The sequence below is a fragment of the Calonectris borealis genome, chromosome Z, assembly GCF_964195595.1.
Source record: "Calonectris borealis chromosome Z, bCalBor7.hap1.2, whole genome shotgun sequence".
NCBI classification, from domain to species: domain Eukaryota; kingdom Metazoa; phylum Chordata; class Aves; order Procellariiformes; family Procellariidae; genus Calonectris; species Calonectris borealis.
In genome coordinates, this window is record NC_134352.1 from 49,538,281 (window position 1) to 49,554,929 (window position 16,649).

At 37.0% G+C, this 16,649-nt stretch overlaps 1 protein-coding gene across 1 annotated transcript in view; it reads left to right on the forward strand.

Annotated features, from left to right (window-relative positions):
* The window catches only part of SLC24A2 (solute carrier family 24 member 2), a 116,723-nt gene that overhangs the window by 75,655 nt on the left and 24,419 nt on the right, over window positions 1-16,649 (forward strand). The window contains exons 4-6 of the mRNA XM_075136487.1: window positions 2,613-2,663; window positions 8,750-8,845; window positions 10,524-10,612. Of these exons, the coding sequence (XP_074992588.1) occupies window positions 2,613-2,663; window positions 8,750-8,845; window positions 10,524-10,612 (236 nt within the window). The remainder of the gene's footprint in view (window positions 1-2,612; window positions 2,664-8,749; window positions 8,846-10,523; window positions 10,613-16,649) is intronic.

The following is a 16,649-nucleotide window of genomic DNA, read 5'->3' on the forward strand; positions in this document are numbered from 1 at the left end:
TTCCTTCTTCTGCACCCCCATCCTTACTCTTTTTTTTTCTCCATGAGCTTATACAGTCCCTCTCTGGCAGTTTTGTCTCCTGCATGTACTTCCATTTCTCTGTTTACTTTTGGACTCCTTTTGGCATCCGTTTTCCACACCTGTCCTCATCCTCCAGTGGATGCCTCATCCCAGGCTCTGGCAAAGCGAACCCCAGACACATCAAGGCAGAGACCAGTGAGAATAAGTTTAAGCAAAGGTGCTGGCCGTAGAGTCAGCAGATACTGAGCTCTAATTAAACAGCACATGTGGTCCCCAACGCTGTATGCAGGAAGTCCATACTGAAGTTATTGGGAGCTCTTCCCAGGTAAGGAATTCAAATCTGTAGGACTAAAATCAAGGTGATAGGACAATAGCTTCTTTACGTAAAAGCAGCTATGAAGATTATGTTGCAACACTAAGAACATTTTTACAAAACAGTATATGCATTGTATATCATTATAAAGCAATATATTAAATTCTGTCTTTAAATGAGATCTTTCTTTGCTTTAAGAGAGACTTAAAGTAATGTCATACTCTATTGGGCATACTTATATGCAGATAAGACACTGCATTATATGAGCAAGAGTATGTCAATATTTGTAACTGGTTTTGATAAATTATGTCTGTGAAAAAATCACTACAATCCAATTATAATTTTTTAAAAAATTTAACAGTGATAATATCCTGTATTTCTTAGTTACATGGCATAAAGCTTTCTCTGTCTCTGCGAATGATGTAAGAAATGTTCATTTGGCAGATACAGGTATCTGCAAATAAATTGAAAAATAAAAAGGATCTTTCAAAGTATCAGATTTGCATATCATCACAGTATTTTGCAGTTAATAACTAATAGCCAGACGTCTATTGAAATTCACCTGTGCGGAAAAATATTGAAAGATCATGAGGTGCATCAGCTAAAACCAAAATAATTGGACAGTGTTTGTACATTTAATTGCTTAAGCTGTTTCATAAACATGAATAGAGAATATTTCCAAAGAAAACAGCACTACCAAACTGTTAAGTATCCATTTTTTAATGATTACACTCTATCAAAGGTTGGATGCTTAGAAACTCAGTTGTATAACTTTGCATAAAAATGATGAGTGAAATAATCCACAAATTCTTCAGCCAAATAATTTACAAATTCCTCCTTGTGCCTAATTTTTCTTTATCCTATTTTGTAGACCTTGTTGTGGTTTAACCCGGCAGGCAGCTCACTCACTCCCCCCCTCCGCAGTGGGATGGGGGAGAGAATCGGAAGAATAAAAATGGGAACACTTATGGGTTGAGATAAGAACAGTTTAATAATTGAAATAAAATATTATAATAATAATAATAATAATAATAACAATAATAATAATGAATAATAATAATAATAATAACAACAACAAAAATATGTAATGAAAAGAAAGATAACAAAAAGAGAGAGAAATAAAACCCAAGAAAGACAAGTGATGCAAATGAAAGGAAAAAACCAAACAATTGCTCACCACCTGCAGACCAATGCCCTGTCAGTTCTTGAGCAGCAGCCCCGCGGCTAGCTTTCCCCTAATTTATGTACTGAGCATGAGGTCATATGGTATGGAATATCCCGTTGGCTAGTTTGGGTCAGTTGTCCTGGCCGTGCCCCTTCCCAGCCTTCTCAGTCGGTAGAGCATGAGAAGCTGAGAAGGCCTTGACTCTGTGTAAGCACTTCTCAGCCATAACGAAAACGTCTCTGTATTATCAACACTTTTTTCAGCACAAATCCAAAACATAGCCCCAGACAAGGTATTAACTCTATCCCAGCCAACCTGCATTAATTATTGTATTTATATATATATTTACATATATGCCAAACTTTAAGAAAAAAAGCACTTTAAGAAATGAAGTGTAAAGCAACATCTGGAGAAAAAAGGTGATTTCATGCAAGATTGTATCACGCAGAAAAATAATAGTAGCCTAAAGATCTGGAGATCTCTGCATTCCATTCTTTTTTCTACCCTGCTAGAATATAGTAATGAAACATATTCAGATCTATTTAATGATTTAATTAATTTAGGTCTCATACCACCTGATGAAGTGAGTAAATACTCTTTTTTCTGATTTCACAAGTGACAAGAGTGGTTAAATTAAGTAACCCCTCTAAAGCAAGTCAACATCAGCACCGGTATCAAAACCATGTTTGTGGGACAGCAATATGAACAGTTCCTTGGATTATATGTTTTGAGATTTTTTGTTTAATTTGGATGCGTAAGTATTTGAATGTCTGATCTGGGGAATTTTAAAATAGCTTAGTTTCCAAAGCTCTTGCTGATTAGGTACTGTCAAGGTTTATTATGGTTTCCCAAATGTAAAGGCACCAAATTGGAAATCACCTTGAAAAGGCTGAATTTTAGATTTCAGTGCTTCTCCTACATCTCACTTTAGCAAGTTACTTGTGAAATTTTGGGGGGGGAAAGGCACTGCCATTTCTGTAATCCGTGTTTCGCTGTCCTGCAGAATTTTTTGCGTAATCACTGTTCGAGTTTATGAAGCACATGCAAAAACGTATACATTTCTTGAATGTCTGCTGGTTCCTTATCTTTGTGTCTTTTACTGTGATGTTGTAGAGCTTGGATCATATGGAAACCTAAAATATTATGACACAATGACTGAAGAAGGTAAGAAATATTTTAGAATTGTTTGTATCAGCTTTTTTTGAAGCCCTTTAAATGCTTTTTATGTGTTTAGTTTTTCCTTCATTTTTCTTAGTCCTATTTTCAGTTTCTCCATTTTTGAATGACTGCTTTTTTGCATGTCTTCATTGACGGTGCGATCAGTTATGGCTCTTTTTTCAAGTTTTTGTTTTTCAGCATTTCAGTTTTGCTATTTCAGATAAGGAAATACAATGGAATTCTCTTACTAAAGAACATACATGCAAAACCACACTTGCAAATTATACAGCACAGTATAACATAGATTGTAGATGCTTATTTTATGCCATGTTTTGCAATGCATTCAAGAAGATGAATTAATTTATGGATGTTCAAATCATGCAGTTTGAGAACAATTATTAAGTGACTTCAGTTTACTGTATTATTCAAAAGTAATGAATAAACTTTAAAAACTAGGCATGACTATTTCTGGAGTATCAATTGTATGCTTAATTGCAAAAATTACACAATTTAAAATCCTGATTCTAGCAATACAAGAAGGAAGTAATTAGGGCCTGAATCAGGGCTCAATGAAATCTTGGGAAATTTTTCTGCTGATTCAAAAGCATTGCAGTTTATTATACTAATTCAGGAAGGCAGTTAACTGTGTACTAAATTTCCAGCACATGCTTTCAGTCCTAGTGCGGTCAGCATTTCTATAATTTGGAAGTTTCCCTGAACTGAGACCTGATTGTTTGTAGGATCAAGGCCTCTTGTCCAGCTCTCTGATTATAATGCCAGACAGATGGTCTCATGAATGTTCAGCTTACTAAGTAGTGACGTGTTTGAGGATGGAGATAAGCTTGAGGCCTGTAGAAAAGTTAGCCGCATATGCCTACTTATTTGTAATGTTGGGAATATAAGGCAAATAGCTTAATTCTCTGTTTTTAAAAACACAGTTATTTTCTAGTTTAGATTAATCTTGAAGTTAAAAAGGTTTTAAGAAAACCTTCATTATATGACTTACTCATGATCATTTCTCTAGGGGGAAAAAAAAAAGTGATAACTTCTGACTGTTTCCCATTTTCTGTACCTGCTGCTGATACTCAAATATAACTGTAATATTCTGGGACTGGCTGTAGGAGACAGTTCCTTCCACCTTTGTTGGAAGATGTTGGAAGATGCTGTTTTCTTCTGTAGCAGGCGTGAGCTCATAGGGCAGTCTTGCCACACTGCCCTCCGTTGCCCAGATTCACCATCTGATTCACAGGGGTGGCACAGGTATAAGAAAGGATGTCTGAGAGGAGATTTTACCAGGCAAACAGTGGTGTCTATGTTGTTTAAATGCACCTCTCAAGCACCTGAAATGAGTCGTTAACCCAGACCATTCAAGTACGGCTACCAGAGCTAAAGCTTTTACAGTATCTCAGTCCATTACAATCAAGATGCGGTCATTTCTCGTTGTAGCCTTGGGGTTGGGTATGTTAAGGTTTTTATTTTTTATGCTGAAGTATTTAATCTACCGTTTCACTACATTGGTAGCCTTCTGATATTCATAAATACTCTATTGACAGTTAAATGTAGCTGTTTGTGGGAAAATACCCATGCAAGTATGATACATACAATATATGTATATATTAATACTGTGCCTATGCTGAAGTAATGCTGTTAATATTCAATGTCATCTCAGAAAGCACTCATCATGAATAAATAATCCAGGACCATACTGTAGCAATAGCAAAAATCAAGTAGCAAAAATCTTTCAGTAGCAAAAATGTCCTCCATTGTCTTTAGGAGTCTGTGATACAGTTTACCTTCTCAAATGCAACTGTCATCATCATTTTCACATGTCTTTCAGAAAGCAAGTAATGAATAGTGTATCCCAAAGCTGTATTTAGATCAAAGTGTGCTATATTTTGAACTTTCTGTTTGGATTTTCAAAAGTATAATCACTATCACTCTGCATCACACTTATTTGCATTATCCCTTTTCCTCTTTCTCTTCCTTTTTTGACTGAGTTTTTTATACATTTTGTGCAGAAAGTTAGTCACAGGAACATGTAAACCCAGTTACAAATCCATGGATTTTTTTCTAATAGAGTACATCCTTATCTCCAGGTCCTCAGACCCTGGGTGGAGATAGGTAGCAAATCTTTCAGTCCTCCAGTGGAGAAGCACAGGCATTTATTCTTGCTGCTACATCAGAACAATCAGAGACAAAAACTAATGGTTAGGTCGCAATACACAATCAGCTACAGCTTAATGGCCAGAGGGCCATTGTGCTCCAGGTCTTAGAAACTGATCTCTATTATTTTTTTGCTCCTATTTGGTCTGAAAGTGACTTTAAATGAATTGCAGTTCAATCAGGCCCAACTAGGAGAGAAAATATACCCTACCAGATGGGAAGAGATCCTCACAATAATCTTGTGCTGTCAGGTAACCTCCATCAACAGCCTACAACATGACAAAACTGCATATGTTTTCATTTGATGCTTCTGCAGGATTTTAAAGTTAAAGGAGAAAGCACGTGAGGTGGATTTCTGGAATTGATCAGTTGTGACCCACTAGTTGTGTTCCACAACTGGCCATGAGCAGGTCTGGTAGGTACAGTTCAGACTGCTCAACAGCCACAGATTTGAAATCTTTAGCCTCATGAAAGGTTGGCTAAAGCTGCATAGATGTAGTAATTTGCATTTGACCAGAGACTGAAAACTAGACAAATGGTAGAGTCTTGAATTTTTTAAACGAGTGAGTTTCTGAAGATAAACTATTTTCCTATCAAATCAAAGGCTTTTCTGACCCAGGGAATCTGTAGTCTGCAATTTAGATTGTAGTCAAAGGATTGGCTTTTTAATATATCCTTGATCAGAAGAAGAATCTCTGCCAACTGATGCCAGCTGAAGTTGCTCATGCAGATCAGCGCATATCTGTATTATACAATACTGGGTTTTTTGCATATATTCAAATAAAACCAATTTAGTTTTAAGCTACCTTCTTGCTAATCACCTGGCCTTCATCTGCTGTTCCTTCTACCCCATCCTTTGTAAACTAAAATGAGTCGCAAAATCTGTCTTGAGTTCAGTGAATCTAGATTAATTAAGAATTTTCTATAACAATCTATCCTATTTTGGGTCCATGAAATCAAGCATTTTCATTCACCTAAACTCTCATGGTAGCAGATGGTGTGAAAATTACTCTTAGGTAGTCAAACCCATAGTACATAGGACTGTTAAAGAGAAAACATAAGCTCCTACTTTCTCCTAGAATAAGAACAGTAACATAAAATTCCTATTGGATTATTTTAGTAACCCCACCTAAAGATGAGAAAAAAGGCGTAAGAGAAGATCTGTGCCTAAAATGAAACCTTTGGGGCTTTCTGTGCATTTGAATGACTGAGAAATATCCTGAGATGGTCCTTTTTCCTGGTGGCTCTGTGCTTCCCCTTCGCTGAACAAGTTTTGGTTTGGTTTGAGGAGAAAAATGGCAGGGAAAGGGAAGGAGGAGGCATAGCTCTGCTGTCTTTTTACATCTCACTGTCTTCATGCAGTCTAGTACTACTGCTTTCCTCAGGTCATGCTTTTGATAGTCGATATTATGTCTTTTAATCATTTCCTCACACTGTTTGTTACCCACACTGAGTGAATCAAATGGAAGGTAATGATGTAAAAATGTAAGCTGAACTGAGAAATAAAAATAAACCAAAATACAGTTTCCCTTTCAAATGTTGAGGTTAATTTCCATGACAGCGACTTATAACTGTGCAGCAGTCTCCTGAATGAAGCAGTATAACTTACAATGTTAAAAGTCAATGTAAGAAATTCTTCCTAAAGATGGGAGGAGGCTTTTGGAAATGTGAAAAAAAATGAAGACAACTTCAATTAAGCTAATCTAAACCAGTGTGAATCTCTGTGGAGACATTTTCTTTTCAGTTCAATAATGGCTAAAGTTTCTTTATTAAAAAAAACCTAAACAATTTCAAACAATCTCAAACAAAAGAATAGATATCCTTATAGAATTCCATATCACTTTAATTAAACTTTTTAAATTGCATCTTAAAGTAAAAGATCTTACACCATCCTGGAGTAGGTGGGAGATATGGACGGTTGCACAGATATTTCTCAGAAAATGTCTCAGTTGCATCATTTGCATCGTTTGCAAAAAATGCATTTGTATATTTGGGGCATCACAAGCCAAATTCTCAAACATAGGAAGCTGAGTTGGAGTCTGAAACCTAAAGCAATCTTTTAGCAAACTGACATACATGTTGTATGAAAATTATGCAGGCACCTTTCAGTATCTACACATGCTTCTCGATGAGCACTTTTTAAATACCCCTAGTGTTTCAAAAGAAGTTAGAAACAGACTTGATTCTGAGCATTTCAGCTTAAAATATTTGGAAATATGATTTGCATTTTTTCTTCTGTTTTTTCTTTCTCTTATCTGATATTCCAAGCAATTGCCTTTCTCTCTCTCTCTCTCTTTCTTTCTTTAACTCTTTGTTTCTTCTTCCCCTTCTAACGAAAATCTCTGCCACTGACCCTGTGCACTGAAATAATGAGATGGCTTGCTATTTGTGATTTATTCTACACTTAGATACTCTTTTGCAGGCAACTTTACTTTAGTACCATGTACCAAAAAAAATAATCTTTGCAATATATTGTGAATGGCTAATTATTTTTTGGAGCATGATATATTTGTGAAAAGATAGGGGCTGCTGAAAGGACAATACTGCTTATTAAATCTTTGTGATATTTTTATTACTTTCCAAGTGATTTGCTGTTGACAAATTAATTCCACTTCCCAGCAAATGATAGCTGCTATTCTCTGTGGACTGTGCATATGCTTTTTCACATGCAAAAGTGTTGGTACAGGGGTTTGAAGCTTCCATTTGTGAGAAGGGAAGAGAGGATTTCTTTCTTGACTAATGATTTATTCTTGTGTGTCTTTTATTTTAGCTTGGAAACAGTGACTGTTGTCCAACTAACTGAGTTCATTCTTGACTTCTCACTGTTACTTGCCACTGTTAATTAATTATATGATTCCATTTAAAAATCTTCTGGTCTTAAGCCTGCACTGGTTTTTGCAGCAGAGACACCAACAGTTTTCAATGGATTTTTTTAGCTGGAGATGAAGAATTAGAACAGTCACGGCGCTGTATGGTAATAGTGTTCTTAATTAGAAGTGTACTGTACTATAGCCACCAGTTATACTTTTGAAAGAGATAAAAAAAGACTTAAAGAGCAATAGCAATGAGGGTAACAGTAAAGAAAGGCAGATACATCATCTTTCTACACAACATAGACTGTCATAAGCTGTCCAAAGAGCCCTTACATAGAAAGATCAATCACTGTAGAGGAAGGACTAAATTAACTTCACTTAATATTTGCCATCTTTGACATTGCCTAGTTTGAATGTGTCATTTGGACTCAGTGGTCAGTAAAGAGTGACAGGACCTGGGATCTCTCTTAGGACAGGATGAGTTGCGCTGGAGACAGTCGAGATGGTGAGCTGCATGGTTAACGTCATGGGAGACAGAAACCACCCAGCAGGTTGAGAAGAAAATTTACCTTTTAGAAACTGGTATGGAAATCATGTATTCTGGAGATTTCTTCTTCCCCTTCCGAAGTATCTGTAGAAGTCACAGGCATATAGCTGAGTGAAGTGACAAAGTTGACGACAGTCACCATGATGCAATATATGGGTTCATCTGAAACTCTGTGTTACTGTACTACTAATTGAGACCTGAAACTGGTTTTGTTTGTTTCTAATATCTTTATTCATCTGCATTCATCTTCTGTTTAGGCTGAAATCCTACGCCAGCACTTTTATAGGTGGAACTTTACTGACTGCTTCCGAAGAAAAAGAATAGCTTTTGTTTTCAATTTCTTGTTCAATTTGTTGCTGAATTCTCAGAATAGAAAAAAAAAAAAATTTATTTCCACTAAAAAGAAAAAAAAGCATATATCAGAACATCAGATAGTGTTTAATAACGTTTGCTGTTTGAGAAGGGATGGAAATGAATTATCAGTACCGATTTATGGGGCCTAAGCTACAGCAAAGAAACTTTGCTTCTCAAAATGGCTGCATTTTAATCATGACAATGCTTTCTTTTAGGAAAGTTCAAGGAAAGGGCCTCGATTCTGCATAAGATCGCCAAAAAGAAGTGCCAGGTGGAAGACAGTGAAAGGCAGAATGGAGCTGCTAATCATGGTGAGTGCAGCAGTACAAATTCCTGAGGGCCTTTTTCACCGTTTTATATTGCTTGACAATACTTAGGGATTGATTTCTCCTTCTACTTCATTTATGCTATCTTAGTAAAAATATTCCGATTACCTGTACAAAAGAATATTAAACTTATGGATGGGACAGGAGTTAAGTGCAGGAAGAGAAAGTCAGTTAAGGCATCTAGAAAGCCTCCTAGCAGGGTTGAAAAGAAAAAAGCAATGCTGATTTTGGGTATGTGTTGAAGTGGCAGAAATAGAGAGACAAAAGTTACTTGCATTTATATGTGAAAATTTAATTAATTTATTGAGCTGCTCTAGGAGAATATGTGTTTTATATGGTATCACCCTTGCCACAAAAAGAAACAACCTTCATATTTAAGATTTGATTTGTTTATCTACTACTTGCTGAGAGTCATTAGACCCATGTATGCTAATGGTGCAAAATTAGCTTACTATGGTTTTCCATTAAGGGTAAGAATTTGTATTTTAGTTCAAAAGTTCCTATACTGAAAGAAAAGCTGTACTATGTCCTGTTTTCTCTACTTTACCTTGGCATGTTCTCTGCATTAGAAAACCAGATGCAAATGTGTCTGATAAAAGCTGAATCATTTTATTAGTTGACACTTTTTCTGACCTTGTGCTATGTTTAGATACTATTTGCTTCCAGAATCAAGCAGTTGGATGGGACACTCTGTTAATAAACCATAATGCTGGCTGTGGGGTTAAGAGACAACACACATGCACTGAAATAATTACAGATAGTCTGGCACTCCACTGTGGCTGTGATCTCAGATTTTTAATTTAGAAGAATCTCAAGATAGCAGTAATGTAACTAGACAGCTGTATTTACTTCTGTGCACAAGAGCATGCCATAAGGCATGTTGAACTTGAGTTAGACATTTCATATTGCTATTCCCCATAACTTTATATTGTCCAAGGCATTTTATGCCATTGACATTTTTATCTAGTACGTACTTAAAGAGGTAATTACTGTTTAGAGAATTCCAAGATAGTCAAAGTAAGAATAAATTTGAATAAATTTGGCATCAGAAACCAAAGGCCCAATTTTATCCCTTTAATTCCTGTAAAAGTTTAGCACAAGGACTACAGGATTCTGTTTTAAAGATCATCCTCTGTTACTGGATGTTATTAGACCATCCATTTATTCTTTTCCCACACTTTTGCATGAGAAAGAGCACGATTACAGCTTGGAATTAACTTTACTAATTGCAGGGGTTAGTGTGTTATAAAAGTTATATCTTGTTGAATATATCCCCTCATCTGTAAATGTAACATCTTGCATTCTTTAATGTCTGGGGAGAATGCTAGATATCACTTTTTACCTGAAGTGTTAGGCTCAGTGAGTTTAGCATAAACAAAGAACTGAATATTGCAAAGAATGTAAATTTTTCTAGGACATGAGTACCAGTAGAATAGTTTCTTCAAATGAAAGCTCACTACTCGTAAGAATTTTATTCAAAATGTGTACTGGTCAAACGGAAGACAGAATTTTTGCCTCTCTCTTTTAAAGGCAGATGTTGGTCCATCTTCAGTATTTGATGATTTACACAGACTGAATATATGACAGCAGTTTCACTAATAGATTTCTTACTTAATATTCTGTTCTGTTGTTTTCCCACTCTTATTTATGGATGATGCCACAGAAAAAAGTGCAAAAGTGGAAGTTGCAGTAACACCACCGAGTGATTCAGGACCAGTGCAGAATGGAATTGCCCATAACGTTGAAGAAGAGGTTAATGTCTTTTTTATTCTTCTTTTTATTTTTATATTGGTAAATATATTGCATGCTTGATTGTGCTTTTCACTGAGAGTATACATCTTAATTGCAAGAAGATGTTAATATGAACTGTCTACAATATATTTAATCTTCATTTGCAACTGAACCCAATGTATGGTTTGCCGTATATAAAAGCTCTTCTCTTGTGTCCCTGCACTTAAGTGTAAGGTAAGATGGTAGTCTGGAATGTATTCTTTTAGGAAATGTATTTTTACTTATCAGATAAGATGTTCGCAGCCCTAAATATAGCTAATGGAAATTGCTTGTCTGATTACCATCACATTGCACAAAACCTGTTCTCTTAGGAGGGTAGCCTGTCATGTTTTGCTTCATGGGATAGTTAAAAGTAGTTATAAAAGAGAAGCTGTACATGAACTACTTCTCCATCCTGCTTTCTGTTATCTTGAGACAAATAACAAATTAAGCTGAATGAGATATAGTATACTAGTGTTTCTGTGACTCTCACTGCATGTGGTTAAAGTCTGCACAAGAAGTAATTAAACACTTAAATATATTTATTTTAACATATACCTTTTGTAGACAATAAGCAACTGCATAACTGTGTCTAACTTGCACAATGGCTACTGAAACAGCTATACAGTTGAGCTAGCTTCTTTCTTAAATAAATTGTAATTCTCAAGAGTAGCTGAGTGCAGAATTTGGCCCTCCCAGGCCCTTTTTAAATGTCTTCTAATTTTTCAAAAATTTTATTAATACCACTTGCATCCCAAGTAGGCAAACAAGTGGAAGAATGCTGGTGGATTGATTTTGCTAAACTTGGGCACTGCTTTTTTAGACAGAGACAGCAAAACCTGCATAGAGAGAGAAAGTCTTGTTAAAAATAATCCTTGACACAGATAATGGTTTTGTTTGTACCGTTTGCTTCTTATCCTTCTGCTTAGGATATAGAGACACAAGAAAGTTACTGCAAGAGATGGCTGAAGCAGTGGTCTATAGCATAACATGAGCTTCCCCTTACTGAAAGTGGGATGAGCTATGTTCCATTTACGTACAGCAAAATCATGCAAAAAAGGCAATGGCCATGTTTTGTTTCGAATCATCCCAGGTTTAGGTTTTGATATTTTAGTTGCTTTCACTTATCATTTAACAAAATTGTTAGTCCAAGTCAGAGATCATCTTGCCTTCTTCATGACCTGAGCATTATCACTATTGGTGAAATTCTTTCCTTGAAAGGTTCTGCAAGTCACAGAAAAAATTAGAAGTGGTGTACAAGTAACGGAATGTGTTTATGTCTGTTGGCTGCTTCCTAAACACAATTATCCCTCACAAGGAGCATAATTTATACTGAAACATACTTATAACAGGGAGAGGTTATCCAATTTTTCTGCAAGACTGGGAGAAAACACTGCGATGTGTAGTGGTTTTTTGGGAAAAGATTCTGTTTCCTTCACCCAGCTGGAGGTGGAGAAATGACAAGGTGATTCTGGCCAATGGTGTGTTAGTGCACCAATAAAGCACCAGATAGCTTTAATTCTTCACTGTTCGCAGATAGTTTTTGGTCTCTGGGAATAGAAATTGAGAATCAGAATCACAGATCTAAAAGAGATGGGTAGTTTTTGATATCCTGAATGATCAGTAATGATAATGAGTCTCCCATGGAAAGGAGAGCATAGTAGAACATTAAATTACCTTTTCTGTTAATCTAACTTGTTCAGACTGACATGCCACTTAAAGATCCATGTCAGCCCAACACAGCATTACTCTTACGTAAATGAGATGAGTAAAATTTATGTAATAAAAAATACCAGCACCGCACTTCAACACTCAATATTTTAAGGTAAGGCAAGATCAATTTTCAGATCCATTTGGATCCTGTTCTGAGAGTCCAGCCTCACCGCTGCAGTGAAATAATGTCTTTAGACTATTTTTTAACTTCAGCAAAATAAATAACAAAATCCAAAGCAGAGTGGCTTTTAGAATTCTGTTCTCAAAGGTCAATAAGGGATGACGTAGCCTGGTGTAACCCGGTAGGGTGTACGTAAATCAGTCTGTGGGATGTATGAAAACTCTAACAGACTCTTAGAGTTCAGTAGCTTAAGGAGGAAACTGGCCTTGCTTTGTAAAATTTTTTCCACTGAGATTGTTCAGTGAAAACAATGAAGGAAAAGCAATCTTAAGCAATCACATCTCACAGCAATGTCCATATGCTATCATTTTGCACTGTAATGAAGCAGTTTCTAAGCTTGTTCGGAAATCTGCAAGGTCAAGCAGTCTCATCATTCAAGACAATGGTTTCAATTTCAAGCAACTGCAGGGTAAGGAGGGAAGATTATTGCAAGAGTACATTACTCAGCAATGTCTTCCTCTCATCTCCCTTTAGACATTTTAAACTTTCAGTGAGGCAGGGTTTGGAACTTTCATGTTAATTTCAGCAAGTATTAGGACATTCTGAAAAACTATTGTGCTGTATCAGAGGTGAGATACATTATTATCCTTATCCAAATAACAAGATGGAGCAAGCAGCGAGGTTGCTGATGGAGGAGTGATTCTGCAGATTTAGCTCCATCAATCTGGAAGAAAGGATTTTAGGTGTCTGCTCTCACAATAAAAATAGCAATCCCCTAATAACATTTTGAGATGGCCCATGCTGGGTTTCTCCACAGTGGCCTTTCTAATGTTGTCTTCTTCCAGTGATAACCTGACAGCTGCTGCTATCTCAGCTACTTCATTTATTGATACACTGAAACCTATTTTGTAATTTAAAAGTATATATTGGAATTTTTGAAAATTTGTAATAAAAATAGCCTACTCATCCATGTAATAAATAAATAAGTCTCTATGATACTTAGGACCCTACTTTGCTGTGAGGTTCTCTGCCTACTCTATAGTGTACAAGGACCCTTCCTCAACGTATTGCCTAGCTTTTTTGTGCACAGCTTCCTGATCCACCTTCCCAAGCTGTGGCATCATTCTGAAGCTAACACTGGGCTATTCAGTTTCCTTCTGCTTTTTATATTGACTTCATGGACACTAATAGGATTACTCCTGATTTACAGAAATGTAGGCAACGACAGAATCACACACATAGCATTTACATGACCTTTTTCTTTGATGAAGATTAGAATTTGAGGAAGGGAAATCAGTCATTGCCCTCCCAAGCCTTCTTTCTAGCTTTTCCAAACTTTACGCAGACACTACATACCCCTAGGAAATAGTATATCTTCAAAGACAATGATATCAGTTCTAAGAGCAGCTCTGTTCAGGTGAACAATACCAAAGGCACAGGATAGTATGCCAACCAGTCCTCATCAATAGTTTCTCCTTCCCTTTCAAAAACCCGCTCATTAAAGCTGAGCGACAAGAACAAACTCATTACAGCTCAGTCGTGACCTACAAATGCTCTTGAATTTTGATCTTTTTGTGAACAAGTATTCTCCATTTTACACTGAGAACATAATTTGCTTCTGTTCCATGAGTAGAATTCAATTTGGCGGCTTGAATTTTTGATGATTTTTCCTTACTCCGATGCAAAAGAAAGTGCTGTAGTGTCAGCATTTGGAAATATAGTATAAAATTGCTTCTCTCCAATTTACCACTTGTATATGTCCAAAGATACGGCTTTGTGATCCGTAAATGCTGTTTAGAAAATCTCTTAAGAAAACTTACCATTAGGGCCTCCATGTTCCAATGGTGATCATTTAGAACTGAGAAAATTAGAGGCACTGTACATCTTGAGGAACCAAGCTGCAAATACGCCTTTGGGGGAAAAAATGTTGTCCTGAAAACTGTGGGCTGGGAAATGGATGTACTCACATAGCAGGTGATCAAGTATTCCTAAAATATGTTTGCAGTGAGGATACAGAAGACATGCATAGGGATCTAATTCCTTCTCCTCCATTGTCAAGTTCCACTATGGTCTTCATGCTTTTCCCTCTTGCAAAACAAGCATAGTCATATTTGTGTTTTTTCTTACTTTTCACTGGTGCAGATTATGGTGCCTGGGTCTAAATCCCTAGACACAAGCATTTTAGTGGAGTTCTGTACTGGAGTTAGAATTGTCTGAAAATAAGTACATTAAAAATTGTATGTTCCACTAGTACAAAGAGAATATGGAAATAAATCCATCTTACTTATAAAACCCCTATTCTTTTAAAAGTATGATGTTGAGCAAAGGACCCTTGTGAAAGGAAGGTCTCAGGCTAAGACTGCAAGAAAAGGGGAAAAAAATAGCTTTTATGTTGTGTTTTAATTTTCATCTATTTGTAAATTAAACTTCTTTTTAAAAAAAGTGTAATACTCCAAATGCCGTGATTTAGTTTTCCTTATACCTCTCCCGGTTCCTTTAGGGGTTTTTTTGGTCATCTTTATATTTTTTCTAGACTCGTATTCTTTCCTCCTTTCCTTCTTTCTCAGTTGCACAAGGCTGAAACACTACACAAGACAGTGTCAAGGACACTGTCAGTTAATGACTTTCACAAGGTTTCATGAACTAGGTGAATTTCGCTTTATTTCCTTTTCCTTTTTTTTCTTTTAATTTCTTCATTTGTCTTTTCCAAACTCCACTGTCTTGCTTTTCCTTTTTTCCCAGGCCCTTAACTCCATTATTCTTACTCCACTCTCCTTCAGGGAACCTCAGCTGTCCTCTTGCTAGCCCAAGCCCTTGAGGAACAAGATAAATTCTGTCCTGATGTTGCTTGCAGAAATTCAAAAAGGCTTTCCAGAAAACGTCCTCAGCAACCCAGTCATTTGTCCCAGACAGTAAGACTCATATAATCCCACTCCCACTGTAAGCAGCAGCAGGTCTCCTACACTTTGATAAAACCAGGATCCTCAGCTGAGAAGGACAGACGGCTGTGGTCTCCTTCCCAGCCCCTAACCGGCACAGCAGAGGAACAATGCGTCCTCCCACCATACGGTCTGTAAGACGTTCCTGCTTCATTTGCAGCCAGAAATTGCCTTCTCTTCTGCTGGATGTTGCATCTTCCTCAGGGATTTTGTTCTACTTACGGCACTCTGTGTCTTAACCTTTAGCAGGTTGCCACAACGGAGAAGACTCTGTTATGTACAACTTCATAGACAGGTACCAAGCATGTATGAGAAAATGAAAGAAGACTAAAAGGACACTGACTATCTCATTAAATGTTTTATAGGGTGCCCTTCAGAGAAATGATCTTTCTGAGAAGTCCAATTGTCTCCCCTCCCCTCCCCCTGCCACCTTCTTAACAAGCATTTGATTAAGTGTGTTCAGTCGTAGTCGTTTTAACCTGTGGCTTTCCTAAAAATAGCTTCCAATCTGAAGATAACACCTTTTCCTCCCACCTACACACGCGCGCGCGCGCACAAGCACATACACACACGCACACATACACATGCGCACGCTTTTACCTGTTTCCATGGAAACCCTGCTGGAAAATGTTTACATGCCAACCATCAGAGATAACTTTTCCATGAAAATATAAGGCAACTTGTATGTTGTAGGAAAATGCCACAAATGCTTTATTGTTTTCATTGGATCTAATCCGCTTACCTGAGCCACAGTGAGGTAAAGCATGTTGTGCCTTCCCCACCAAAGAGCAGCACGGTGCGCTGCGTTTCAGGACAGAGCCCTCGGTGGGGACAGACGCCCTGAAGTACTCACTCTGTTTGCATCTAATTAGCAAATTAGATGTGAATCTGAATAGTGTTGTGTTCTCTGTCTCAGGCTATGATTCTGGGCTATATTAAACATTTCTATTTTGTAGAGGGAGGGGAGAGAAGATTAGAGCAGCCTTTGTTGTAAGGCCATGATATATTCCAGCAACCCTGGTATTTGTTTGATTGATCATTAAAAATACATTTTCCAAAGCCAAACATTTTTTCAGTTGCCATACTCAGTCTAAAGCCTGCATCTTGTTTGCCAGTATTGCTCTTTGTAACTTAATAAGAACGGCGGCTGCCATCAAAAGGGATTGATCTTTATTTTCCCAAGGCTACTCAGTTGCCTATTCCACATTTTTTTCTGCTGTATACCAGTTTGACTTACTTGAAAACT